Consider the following 14,460-nt stretch of genomic DNA (forward strand, 5'->3'; position numbering starts at 1 on the left):
AGGTAATTAGTTTTCCTAATGAAGTACATGTGTGTGGTGTTAAGGTAGTTAGTCTTTCTGAGAGACAGGTGTCTGCTCAAGCACTCTTTACATCCAGGTTTCGGAGTGCCGGATGCTGGATGGGGTGTTAGGACGTGTCTTATACAGGAGTTCAAAGCTTGTAGGTTTTAAATCTGGATCTTCGTGGGGTTCAGTGTCAGTAAAAAAGGGTAGGGGCCATGTGTATGGCCTAGGGACTGTGGAAGTGTGTTCTTCACAGTCTTAAAAGTGCCATCACATTTCTTATGTTTTAGCACAGAATGTGTTGGCTTTCCCCAGAAGGGCTTCATGTGCTGGCAGCATTTCTTGCTGCATGAACTACCTGTTGTATTTGAAGTTACTTTTCTTCGTGGGAACATTCTGATAATAAAAGACATTTAAACATAAGGGAATGGTCAACAAGCCATAAAAATGTAGTGTTTATCATTTCAGTCATAGATACGTGCAGCTTCCTTTGAAGGATATCTTTCCAAGACCTTTGAGGATTTGTTGTGTGGTATGGGGTTCTGTTGGTTCTGCTTTCAACTTTGCCCGTAACGAAACCTGTAAAGTCAGAAAACACCTTCCTGAAAATGTGTTTCTCTAGTTGCAACTTTGCTCCAAGAACAAGCACTAAGTTTCCAAGTTGTTGTGATTACACTGAGCTACTGTGTGAAGTCTGTGAGCTGTACAGAACATGATGCCATCGTGCTACTGCAATGGGGTGGCTGTCTTATTATCCAGCTTCCTTCATGAAATGAGGGAAAAGCAGCTCCATGCTGTTCTAAACTGGAAGAGACGTGAGAATTGTAAGTGTATTTACAAAAAACTAATAAAAATTCAGTCATTTGAAAGGATCTCAAAACATCTCATGGTGCTCATGAGGAAGATATTATGACTCATTTACAGGACTGGCAAAAAGAAGAGGGGGCTTTTAATAAATACTGAGTGTAGCTGATCACTTCTCAGCCCTGGTTTCTTGTTCTCTGTTTTGTCCAAAGCAACTCTTTATTAGGGGAAAAAAAAAGTACAAATGAATAGTCTTAAATATTATTTAGCCTCTTTTTTTTAAAATCAAGAGTACAGATACATTATTTGGAGTGTTCATCCTGTTTTCAATGAAAGTGAACACTTAATGGTGACATATATATAAATTTCAAATTGTATTTTTGATTGTTATGGAGAACAAATTCATTTATCTTATTCCTGAGGCTTTGGAAACATGATATATGTATTTTTATACTCCTGTGTCAATGACCAAAAAAGGGCAGGAAATAGAGATGGGCAGCATGAAAATGTGCTTTGCATTTTTGAAGTAGTAAGGTTATTTTTCCAGTAGGAAATTATCAAAATAACTGTTCTTAAGACCAATGTTCTTTTTCTTGTTAGAACATTCTTTATGTGAATGAGACCAAGACAGAGAAGGGGAGGATGCTACAAAATTCTTAAGCTTTTTTAAGCACTTGCATCTGTTCTGGATTTAAAGTTCAGTCCAGGTAGACATTTCTGTCTAAGAACGTTTCGGAAGCGTTGTTACCTAATCAGTAATATTTTAATTTAATGTGCTGTTCAGAGTTTTGGCAACCCAAAAGCTACAGAGTTGGTTTGCATAGCAGAGATTGCACAGAGTGTCCTGCTCTCCCTCGAGTTTTAGGGATGCTTTTTATCCTTCTCGCTTGGATATCCTTGCGTGGGCAGAGTGCCTGCGTTGCAGCGGAGCAGGAGCTGTGCTGGTGACACATAACCCTGCGCTGTGCCTCTGGAGACAGGCAGGAGTAGATGAACATTATCAGTTGTCAGGGGAGGGCTGGGCCAGGCAGATGAGAACAGGGTAAGGCCGCAGCGTGTGGGGTCAGTGGTTGTGACTCTGTGCTGTGGTCACTCCCAATGTTCCGTCTCACGGAACGATTTCCTGACAGCCGCGAGTCAGCCTTATCTTGCTGCTGCCAAGGGTATTTATTCCCTCCTCGTGCAAGACTTTCTGGTCAAGTGTATAAAAGAATAACCAAAATATGTCTGTCCTGGATGGCATTAGTAAGCAGGAACAATGCAGGTACTCTTCATATAAATTGAACTTCGGTGTTTCGGAGGACAAAGTTGGGGCATTTTCTGGTGTAAAGCAACATAACCTAGGAGGCACCAAGGTGTTGAAAAGGATACTGGATAATTTGCTGGTCTTTATTGCAAGGTCCATATGTTATGATTTCTCTGTTGTATTTCAAATTAACAATTTTGTTCACATTCCTAAACTTGCACAGGTGCAAAATGTAACTAGCTAACTTTATTATGTATGTCTAAACAGTTTTTTTCCTCTGTGAATTTTGACCTATATATTATCCATATCTTTAGTTATGTATAAAATACCACTGAAAATACCCAGGACTTTATTTAATATAAATGGATTTTTGAAATACAGAACACAGAAGAAACATGTTTTGCCTGTGTAGCATACAATTTAGGATGTTAAGAAAAAACACAAGCTGTTTGTGTAGCATCTGATGTATTCCTGTAAAAAACGAAGCACTTTGTCTATATTACAGCTTGTGGTATTCTGTGTTACCTAGAGCTTTGTTAATCCCAGCTTCATTACAGTCTAGAAGTTAGAGTGCAAGTGTTTTTCAAATAATTAAATTCAGACACACGTTTTACAAGTATTTTTCATTTTGAAGATATGAAACAAAAATACTCTTATGGGGAAAACTCTTGATTGGGAAACGCACTGCGACTTATTAATACTTCTGTGTGAAAGGAAAAGCTAGAACTCACTTTTTTCCTACTTGGACTTTGAAATGCTCCCCTTAAAGGACATAATTGAACTCTGCTTTTTCATTCCATTTCAGGTTTTTCTTCTATCATGGCAAAACCTTATGAATTTAACTGGCAGAAGCCAGTTCCCTCTTTTATGCAAGATGGAGCTGTGTTTGATAGATATGAAGAGGTAAGAGGCCAGTTGCCTTTCATTTGCTATTCTCTTTTAAATATGCAGATGTGATAGAATATTTCATGGTTTGCTTTCATTGTACACAAAGAAACTTTCATTTTATCTGGTAATACCTCCAGAAATGTCTGTGGGGAGGCAATACCAACACACTTTATTGCTGTAGAGTTTTTTGCTTTTAAAAGAAACGGCTTTAAAATATATTTAATCCCTCTGATTTGAAATAAGCCCCTGAGGAAGAGAAGGGGAGAATTGGATCAAAATATCTGTAACATGCATAAAACTCATCTTTGCAGATTCATAAAGCACATTATTGAACAAAGTGAGTCTCCCATTTTTTGCACAGCTATCATATGGAGTGAGGGAGAATGTATTGCTTTTTTTTAATATATAAACTGAGGACCTGCATATCACAAGGGAAAATGAGAGAACACAGAACATTTATATTCTGATCCAAATGCACCATTTGAGATCTGGAGGGGTTTTATCTATTTCAGAAAATCAATCTGCACTCTATCTGAAATATGATTACTATGATCCCACTTTCAGCTGTGCTTTAATCCAAATTTATTAAAGGAATGCAAAAGAGGGCATTTTACACAGCTGAAATAAAGTGCTGAGGAGTTTACCTTATACCCAGCATTGATATGGTGATAAGAACAATTTTATCAGGGTCTATTTTTAATCTTGTTTGGACAGGAAATCTCTCTAAGTTGAAGGTATCTCTGTAAGTGCCTTCAGGGATATTAGTATTTGCTTCTTATCTTTTGAAATGTAAGTAAAAGGTATTTTTTATCACGAGGCCTGCCAAGATAGGGATAGCTGGTTTACCCTGTATTTTCAGTTTTGTTGCTAGATAAACAAAAAATGGAATGGAATGGACATGGAATTCCTTAGAAAGGAGGTTCAGAAAAGCTTTATTTTTCTTCAGCAAATAATTGCTCAAGGCACAGCCTGTGAGGACCTACGTGAGGGGGTGTGGCCCACGTTTCTTCTTTGGCACCTTTGTCATGAGACAGAAGAGAGATTTTAGCGCTCAAATTTTGGTGTGATATCAAAAATATCCCAGTTGGGAGCCTGGATTGCTTCCTTGCAGAGGACTCTTCTGCACACATGGCTGTCAGTTTTCAATTAAGGAAGTCAGGAAGTTCTGGATCTTTCTGTCCTTTGAGAAGTGATTGATTCTGCACGCTCCTTTCCTGCATTTGAGCTTAATTTATGATGCACTAATTGAGGCTGGAGGTGTGTGGAGGAAATTTCTTCTTTAATTCAGCTAATCTGATTTTTTGCCTTGCCCAGTGTCTTTGGAATGCCATTCTTTCCTGATTTCTTCTGCAAATCAATATTCTCCAAACTCTGCTTGTCTCATACTCTGGCCACAAATTGCTCACAGCATTAACACTGCCACAGTCTAACAGAAAAGTGCTTCCCAAATTCTGAATGTTAAAATGAAATGTGGTCATTTGACCCTGAAGGTAGTATTGGCAAATTATGTATATTTTCACCTTTACGTGGTTTGAAGCATTTAATTTTCAATAATTTTTTAAAATTCCAATTCATTAAGGTTTTTTATTGGGTAAGAATCACTGCTTTTATTAAATAAAACATCTTCATAGTTGCAACGAAGTAGGAAAATACTAATTAAGTGCATCCAATTGTCTCAAGCATCAGCAAGAAGAAAAATCATTAAAAATTATCTTTTTTTTTTTTTTTTAAAGCTTACCTCCCTCACTTTTGTTAGTTTGGGAATAGCAAATTCTGCAGGAAGGTATTTGGGAAGAAATGTAATTTATTTTTCAACAATAAATAAATTTATGATATTTGTCAAACTGTCTGAAATAATGGTCTGTGTTTTCTTTTCTCTAGGAATCTTTTGTCTTTGAAAGCAACTGTCTCTTCCAAGTGGATGAATTCGGTTTTTTTCTGAGCTGGAAAAGTGAAGGAAAGGTATATTACAATTATATCAGGAATCTATATTAGATATTATTGCATTTGATTTATATTCTGGCTAGTTTTGAAACATCTAAAATACCGTGTTAGTTTATTTACAAAACTAGCCTTCATCCTATTTTTTTTTTTTTTTAGAATTGACAGAAATGAAGTATTTAAGAGGGAAATAACAGATATTGAAGGGAAATATACTGTTTATATTTGTTAACAGTGTTAACAAGTGAGATTCACTGTTTATTTTTGCTGCAATTCCTAGTGGGGCCGTGTCTCAACAGACCTTTGAACTTGCACCTATTTTTATCATTTCAGGAAGGACAGGTATTGGAATGCTCCCTGATCAACAGTGTTCGTTTTGGAGCTGTACCAAAGGTACTCTGTGGTTTATACTCTTCATTTAAACAACAGATATTTAAACTGAAGGTGAAATACAGGATGACATTAATTTCTTCAAATAATACCAGCAACACAGTTTTTTATTTTGTAACCGTGATCTAAAATGTTAAGTTTTGAATTAATTTGCTGCGCTTGCAGCGGGCAGGTTCAGCTGTCTGGCCTTTCTGAAGTAGTACAGGGTTCAGAATGAAGGGAAAGCTGAACAACAGACATTAGGAGCACATGTCAGGAATTTTTAATTACTTTGTAACAGTGTATTGTGGTACTTGTTTTACAGATCTTTCCAAATTTTGTTCCTATCTGTTTAAAATTTGTTTTATCTTCTTGCACCGTTGGCATAAAACACAGGAAGTTTTGTTTGCATCCCTCTTTATGCAGTTAAATGGTCAGAGAGGGCAGCTGGTCACAATCTGCCTTTTTGAAGAGTATCAACAGAAGTACTTGCTAGGAATTCTGGAGGAACCCAAAACTTTGGGAATATCCTCAGTGGTATTCTTCAAAAGGAGTACTTAGGATTTTCTGCAGTGAATCGTGGCCCTCCCTCCTCCAGGCCTTTAGTTTAGAACATTTGTTGGGACTCTACATTTCCACTTCCACGTGTTAAGTGGTTTTGTGGTAATTGTAGATAACTATATCAGTAATTCTCTTGGGAATGCACAGAATAAGATCCCTCCCCCGTAGAGGAGGGGCATGAGAAGGGGTGTTGCAGGCAACCCATGAGCTGACAGCCATACCAATATGCTTCAGACTTCAGCTCTGTCTTTACCTAAGGAATTTACTCTTTAAAAAAATAAACCCATTAAATCTCTAGTCCTTTACTTGCAGCAGACACCAGCTTGTATGACATGTCGCTAAGAAACAACCAAGAAGTCACAGAGATCATAACTCTCAGGAACTATGGACTTAACTAGATTGGAATAATTAACTTAAGAGATTAATACTGCTCCTCTGTTTCTGGTCCTTGGAGTGATCAATTTTTCTTTTTCATGATGAAAATAGGAGTTCTCACAATCGTTTTCTTAACTGTTAAAACAGACCGTTTTTCAGGTTTACACACAGTATTTCGAAGTGAAAGCACTCATTTGTTATGATTGGCAAAGGTTTAAGGGTGTAAATATATATGGAGATGAAAATGCATCTTTGCCATAGTGCACTGTGTAACAGAAATGTGGCAGCTGTAACAAGCTATTTGTTCTGTTTCACAGGATCCCAAAATACTGACTGCACTTGAGGCCGTTGGAAAGTCAGAAAACGAGTTGGAAGGACGGATAGTGTGTGTTTGCAGTGGCATAGACCTGGTGAACATCAGCTTCACTTACATGGTAGCAGAAAACACAGAAGTAGCCAAGGTATTTCACAATTAAACAGTGGGGGGGAGTTAAAAATAAAAGAAGAGCTCATCACCAGTGCTCAATTGTTTTTCCTAAGTCTGCCTGCTTGGCTGACTGAAATACCTGGCTTATTGTCTGCTGCCTCACTCTTCAGAAGGACAGCAAACATCCATTTGGAGCACTCTGTGACATGTCTGTGTGCCATGGTGAAAGGAAATAGTGGGTTTATCAGCCTCTCTGTGCACGGCAATTTATCAAAATTAGATAGTGAGACCAGCAAATATAAGACAGATCATTCCTTCAGCTGTTGAGTATCACCGTGGGGCCTGTCCAGCACACTATGTGACAATTATCCCTCTGTCACAGGGATGCTGAAGGGAAGTGCAGTGACTTCCATTTGCCTGGTGGGTGGAGTTCAGCCCTCCAAAATTCTGTTCAGCGATAACCTGATTGTATTGTGGGGTTCATATTATTTGGAAGGACAAAAGCAGGAAAGAAAATTCTCTGCAGTTAAGGGGATCCCAGAGTACCCAGGTTCTTTTCTGTTTCCCCTTGGCATGGAACAGTCCTAAGGAAACAATGGCACTTTTTTACACGTCATCTTTCCTGAGAGCTTTAGATTGCAGTTCACAGTGCAAGTTCTGGGGCTCCACCTGTCCTGGTACTCGAGCTGTCAGCTGTAAACTGCTCTGAGAAACCTGTTCCAGAGTGCTGATAGTACCTTAGATTCAGACATTCAAGGGATTTTAAAAATACACATTCTTTGATTTTCCTTTCTGATTGTATGTATTCAACTTAGGATTACAATCAGTTTTGCCTGTGAGATATAAATATTGAACAGTGATCAGTGACACACACCTGCTTTAAAACTTTCTTCTGAATGCAGCATCACTAAATCCCTTGGCAGACCTGCTTGATCCTTCATTGCTTTGGATCCATACCTTTGGAAACACTGGCAATACTGAGTGAACTCCATGATAGGAGAAATACTTGTATAACTTCCATGGGTACACTAAATTGATTTTATTGTGTGTATTTTCAGCAGGCTTTCAGGGAAATAACGTGCCACAGTTATGTTTTGAAAACATTGGAGAGGCAAAGAAAAGGATATGTTGGCAGCATTCAGTTTTATACTTAACCCAACAGTGTCTCTGATTTAATCTGAAAACAGAAAGTTGCAGTTAAGTTTCTCAGCCACCTTAGATCTCAATAGGCTGTATTAGACTAATTGGTTTGTGAGGATGTTGGCCAGTTACACAGACTGTCACAAGAGATTCGGCTAATTACCCTGCCGAAAAGATCTATTGCTTCATTAAGAGCCAATTTGCCTACCAAAAATGGTGTGTAATGCTGCAGTCCGCCTGTGGGGAGGCTCTGAGAGGCCCATATATGTGAGAGTCCTGCATTTGGGAGCCTTCCCACCAAAATATATATCCAGAACTGTCAGCAATGATGATCCACCTGATCTGATATGGTATGTTTGAGGCACGAGGGAGAGGATAAAGCACATCAAGCCAAAAAAATCAATGTAGGGCTTTCTAAGTTACCTTACCTGAGTAATTTGGTCTGTACTGTATTGGCTTTTCATACATGGTAAGTACATCAATTTGCTACTGCAGTTCTGTGGTAAAATAAAATTTTCTAGGAGTTATCTGCACATAGAGCTGTTCCTACTTAATTCTTCCTGTTTTGTTCGTGAGAAAACATCTTTCTTCTGCTACACAGTAAATCTCTTCTTGGAGAAATAAGCCTTTGCATGGTGTTAAATAGCTATGCAGCTTTTATGCAGCAGTTTAAAATAGGCCTTGATTTAATCCATGTTCAAGTGTAAGCCCCTCTTTTGAAATAACAGAGGCAAGATTTTGGAGAAAAAGGGGCAGTGATTGTAGGTTTAACAACCCAAATACGTGTAAGGGGTGAACCTGGTTTCTGTTGTGCCTGCCCTGTTGCCATGAGGAGGGTGAACATTACTTGCTGCAGATCTTCTGTCCCTTCCTCAGATAAACCAAGGCCTGGATTGGTCAGTACCTGATTGGGATGCTTTAAAACAAGGGAATTGAGTGACAAATCCCAACACAAAAGCTCAGAACATTTCTGCCTAGAAAGAGGACAAAAGGGAATTCTGCTTCTGTAGATAGTAATTTACAATTGGAAAAGAAGTAATTGTTCCTCCCTGAAGGCTGGATTATAATGGAACTGAGAAACCATGACAAAGAAGAAAATTAATTCAAGTTCCTGGCTTCTTCAGGCTCTCCATGCAAGGAATGGTGCCGTTGGGAGACAGGTTCTGCCAGGTCCCATAGGATGGGGCAGCAGAGTGTGGGCAGTCCCTTGGGGTGCCCCAGCGGTGGCAGGTGGGCACACACAGAGCTGCTGCCTGCTGTGGGCAGTGCTGAACCCTCCCCATCACGGGCTGGCAGTTGTCTTCTGTCATCACCTCTGCAGTGGGGCAGCCCCACATTCCTCTGCCCCTTGTGCCAGTGTGCTCAGCAGGTCTGGCCAAGGCATCGCTGAGCTCCAAGTACAGCTGTTCCAACAACAAGAGCGTGTTTATTATCCCTCCACTTGTCTCCAAGCTCCAACTCTGGTATTTACACTCTATCTACTTAAATTTTATTGGTGTTTTCAGCTGAGAAATTGGTTTTCATTTCCACTCTTAAAACAGCCACAAAATAGGGTGTACTCTGTCTCTGATTGCAAGCAGCTGTCGTGGTCCACTCCTAAAGCAGCTCCACTGTGGCAGCAGAGAGTGACTGTAAAAGGTGGAATTTAAAACCTGATGTTTGGAATCCTGATTAAATCAGGTTGTATAAATTACCCTGAGCTAAAATTAAAACACACACACACATATGAGAGGTGTGAGCCTATGTGTGTATTTTTCTTTTTTACTTCCCAGATGGATTTGCTGTGACCCAGTAATCGGATGATCTGTTTTCCTCAGTCCAGGACATTTGAAAAGGCCTGTGGGTATTTAGGGGTGCATTTCCTTAGTGCAGAAGTGATGTAGTGCTGATGTGAGGTTTAGCCCATGGCATGTAGGCTGCCTATCCAAAAATGGCACAAGTCCAGTAAAGCTCTTGTACTTCAGCGATCCAGAATATGGATCTCTTGTCTTCTTTGCTCATCCACTTTGGCAATGCATTAAGCAGTTTAACTTAATAGATTAACCTAAGTCAGGCTTTTTAACATTATGTAATATTTATGAATATCAGGGGTAAATTTGTCCTGACAGTTTTTCTTTCCCAGGTCCAGCTGTGCTGTTGGAAAGAACCATCTCTCCAGCTGATGGGTTTTGCCCTTCTGCCAGAAAGTGTTGTTCCCCCTGCCCTGCTGGCAGAGGGCTTCATGTGAACAGTCCTAATTCAAAGAGCCATAATGTTAGGCTCCTGTCACATATTCAGGGGCAAAGCTTACAATAGTGTTTAAAATAATCTGGCTCTGGGAAGTGCTGATTCCTCTGGCACAATTCCTCTGGCAGTGGGTCGGGATGGGAGCAGCCGTAGGTGTAAAACAGACTAGTTTTAGTTTTGATTAGATTTGATAGAAAATAGGTATTTTCTTCAGGTGTGTTACTGAGGCAGTGAGTCACACACTGATGGCTTAACCTGTGAGGCACCAGGATGAACAAACAGCACGTGCAGAAATGCTGTATTACATGCTGGTAAACAACATAAAGGTAAATGCAGGCTTTATCATGCAGCTCATAATATTTATGGCATGGAAGACGACTGCAGCTGAAAACATTTCATTTTGACATTCTTAAACTTCTCAGCTTTGCAGTGGGAATGATATTTTTAATTTTCATTTTCTTTTCAATTTGTTTAAAATGGTTGAGTGGACCGTTATGGTTTTGGTGAGATGAAGCACTTCAGGCTCATCGGTTTTGTGGGTGTTTCTATCTAGCTCTTCTTGAGTTACAGAAAAATTGTGTTTCATAGAATCATAGAATGGTTTGGGTTGGAAGGGACCTTAAACACCACCCAGTTCCAACCCCTGCCATGGGCAGGGAACCTTCCACTAGAGCAGGTTGCTCAGAGCCCCATCCAGCCTGGCCTGATTGACCCTGATTTTTTTTCCCCACGAAACAAACTATTAAATATTTGCCCAAATCATATCGTTAAGAGGGCAGATAGGAGATAGCAGAAGATTCCTATGGGAATATGCCACAAATACATTACAGAAAAGTTCTGTTTTCCCATAGCTTTGGTTTGTTTTGATGTCTTGAAGCAAAACTTTCCAAGAAACCTGCAAAGCCTGCTTGAGCAGACTCCAGAAACCTACTGCTGTTCTCTGTGTCCCTCTGTGTTAGTATATATGACTTATGTCTGAAAGCCTATGTGATAAACAGTTTTCTAATTCATGACTGTCTTGACTATATGACCACAGCTTACCTACTCAGGTAGCCCTGTGCCAAGTACAATTCCTCATTCTCTACAGAGATCTTCATATTCCATCCAGCATTTCAGTGTCAGTGATTTCCATGTGCTTTTCTGCCTTTTGGTTTTTTTTCTTGGCTATGCCACTGCGGAATTATCAGTAAATTGAAAACTTTAACCCTGGTTTTCTGTAGCCAGGAGGTGGATTTCACTGTGTAAAGCTCCACTATGTTTTTCTTAGTTTGCATACAAAAGCAGCCAAAGTGATTCTTCCAGCCGCTTTCAGAGCAGACCCCTCCAGTGCTGGGAAAGCAGTTCCAGGGTGGAAAGCTTTGTTGAAGTGTGATAGCAGTCTGGACACATCAGGCAACTCCCAGTACAGAGCGTGCAAGCCTCACCTTTCCTGATGGAATACTTGAAAGTCAGAAGAACTCCTTTCATCTCTGTGCCAGAATTTTCACAGCGACATCCTTCAGGTCTGCGCTGCAGTTGGTCAGGTAGGGAATAGGTTTGGCGCTGTCACCGACTGGCATGAGAGGAAAGGGAATTTTCATGGAACAGAAATGAGTCCTGAGACATCTGCATTGAGGGAAGAGGGACATCTGCTGGTCATGGCGCCGCTGGATGAAGGCGAGTGCCAGGGAGTCCTGCCAGCCCCCAGCTGGCTTGGGAAGAGGTGGGAAACAGGGATCTATTCACCCTGGGTTGCCTGAACCCTCCAGCTGTCAAACCCTTGTCTCTGGCAGCCAGTCATAGGCACTGAATACCAAAATCAGAGGGCAATGCCTTCTTGCCTCCCTGGCTTTCCTGATGTGTGAAATAACCCTGGAGAGTCTGCACTGAAAAAGTGAAGGTAAAACCTCCAGAGGCCTGGATGATACCGACCTCATCACTAAATAATCCATACATGACCTTGTCTAGAATTTCATGAGCTGTAGGTTATGGTGATTTTTAACCTTTCATACATTTTGTTCTTTTTACCCCCCCCAAATGAAAGGTTGATGGCTAAAAGAGGGTTGAAAGGTCAAACTTACTCATGCACCCTGCCACTGCTGCCCGTGTTTCATCGATGAACCTCAGGTAATGCAGGGTCACTAAGTGCCTCAGAAGCATTTGAGTGCTACAACAAAAGCTGAGAGAGTGCTTCTTCAGTCAATTTTTCATGTACTTTCTCCTTCTAGAGATGCTTGACAGTGTTTGATCTTGTTAGAGAAAAACAACACAGGCTGCTTATTCCAACCTGCAGCGTAGATTTTGGCCTCTTGTGTCAGCCTGAGGGTCTGAACTTAAGGTGTACTTGTGTTTGGTTTTGTTTCTTTTCATGATTGTTGTTTTTCTAGGATTAGATAGCAGGGCCCAGATTCCTCTATGAGTCTGGAATAATATTTGTATATAGGGAGCCACTCAGGAGTTACACTGACAAATGAAAGGTACTGAACCATATTTTGAAAATTGGAAAATGCTCAGCACTAGCATCAGTAAGAATCCAATGTACCCTGATTTCTATCAAAAACATTTTGTACTTCCTGTAAGACCCAAGTGAAGTGTTTCCTATCTACCTGAGAATTTCATCTTGTTACAGGATTTTCCTTCTTTGCAGAGATAGTGATTTAAAAATGCTGAGCGTGAAAGAAGAGAACTGAGGATCTTTATCCTTGTTACTTACATAAATTTACAGATCTTTCAGCTTCATCTGTAAAATAAGAAGTGCTATCATAGCATATAAGGAAGGCTGCTGCTGTATACTTCATAGTGTGTTAGCTGAGAGAAATCTGATCTCTTCTTTCATCCTTCCTGCAAGGTCATCAGACAAGTGCACATTAAATCTGGGAATGGTATATTGTCAGGAAAGCAATATATTGCCAGCTTGACATTGAATTTTGTGCCTATCAGTGCACTGGATCACAGTGCCTTGAAAGTGATTATGAAGATAGTTGTTATTTGGAGACTAGTCTGGCTCAGAAGGACAAAAGATCTGTGTGTTTTGAATCTGTTGTTAAATTTGTTTGTTGCTGTATTCCTGGTTAATTTGGGGCCAGCTGATAACCGTGGGCAATGATGAAATGCTCCAGAACCCGCTTTAGCCCCAAAATGAAGGGCAAGCAGCCAGATGCTTCCTTGTGGTGCAGCAGTGTGGGGTGGAACAGATGGGCAGACGTGTCTGTGGAACTGTCATGTCTTGCCCAGGGGACATCACACCGATGTGAAGATGATTCAGAGGTGGACAGAGGCTCTTAGTTGGCTCCCTTGGTGCCAGCAGAGGTGTGATGCTTTTGTGGCTTGTCAGTGTTTGGCTGTAGATTTGTGCTCTTTTGCTGTAAGGGAGTGGAGTTCCTGGTTTGGCATCTCTATCAGGAAAGGGCATTAACACTGAAAAAAGATTAGGGAGGCCTCCAAAGTGGGAATCATCGGGACAACTCCTGCAAAAATACCACCTGGTAAGTGGTTAGTGTATTGATTTCTCTCTCTACTTGTGAAGTGTTCCTTTTGGCAGCTTCTCTTGATGTACAGAAGTAACTTCAGAGCTGAGTGCAGGGTAACCTTACTTTGAAATGTTAGTTTTTGTTATGTCTGGGGTAGTTGTAATCCATTGCCTTCAAATCAGAATGGATCTGTAGGTGTTTATTTCTGGTTGAAATGGTGATATCATCAGTACTGCACCAGTGGTGGCTTTTGGTAGGAAAAAAGAAAAAGACTGAAGTTTATTCACAGCATGCATTTTTGTGTAATTTAATTTTGCAGGGGTTTTTTTGTTTGCAGTGCCTATGCCGTTGTGCTGTTATGGGTCAGTGCTGAAAGGTGGAAGAGTTTGGAAGGGACTGCAGACTAATCTCGAGGATAAATGTTTGTATACGTGTGACAGTGTTAATGCAGCAGGAATGTTACATTTTACTGATTTAAAGAAAAAAAACAACAAAAAAACACACACAAAAAACCCCACAACCAAAACAAAACAAAAAACCCAAACCCAAACAAACCACAAAACCCCAAATGTAGGTAGTTAATGATGAATTTTGACAGTTCTAGGAAATTGAAATCTATATAAAACTTGTTCAGACGTTTACCCTGAAATTATCACCAGCTCTATTCCTTTATCATCTGAGGTGAGAGAACATTTGTTGGAAAAGATAAGGGTTTCCTAAATCTGTCAGTGGTTTCTAGTTATATCAGCTCTAATAAATAATATTATCTTGCCCCATGAACCTTGCTGTCTTTATGTTCCTAGGCAGTACCCTCATCCTCTGATTACTAAGTCATCGTACTCATGCAGTTGCAAAAATAGAGATGGGAGGGCAGACTGTTACTGATGGGTTGTTTTCAAGCACAAAAACACACCTAAGGAACCCCAAATACTAGCTTTTCTCATAAGTCAGACTTCTATTTTCAAATGATTCTCAGATTCACTATTAGAATGCATATTTTATGCAGTACTTATTTAAAAGATCATTTAAAA

The 14,460-nt window shown here is 40.1% G+C and overlaps 1 protein-coding gene across 7 annotated transcripts in view; it reads left to right on the forward strand.

Moving 5' to 3' along the window:
- PLCB4 (phospholipase C beta 4) overlaps positions 1–14,460 on the forward strand; it is a 188,133-nt gene that overhangs the window by 101,027 nt on the left and 72,646 nt on the right. For all 7 annotated transcript variants that reach the window (XM_027653842.1, XM_027653845.1, XM_027653844.1 and 4 more), the window contains 4 exons: positions 2,859–2,956; positions 4,823–4,903; positions 5,216–5,275; positions 6,505–6,648. In XM_027653842.1, coding sequence (XP_027509643.1) covers positions 2,873–2,956; positions 4,823–4,903; positions 5,216–5,275; positions 6,505–6,648 — 369 coding nt within the window. In that variant the 5' untranslated portion in view covers positions 2,859–2,872. The remainder of the gene's footprint in view (positions 1–2,858; positions 2,957–4,822; positions 4,904–5,215; positions 5,276–6,504; positions 6,649–14,460) is intronic.

This window comes from Corapipo altera, unplaced genomic scaffold (genome assembly GCF_003945725.1).
Source record: "Corapipo altera isolate COAL_440 unplaced genomic scaffold, ASM394572v1 70, whole genome shotgun sequence".
NCBI lineage: Eukaryota > Metazoa > Chordata > Aves > Passeriformes > Pipridae > Corapipo > Corapipo altera.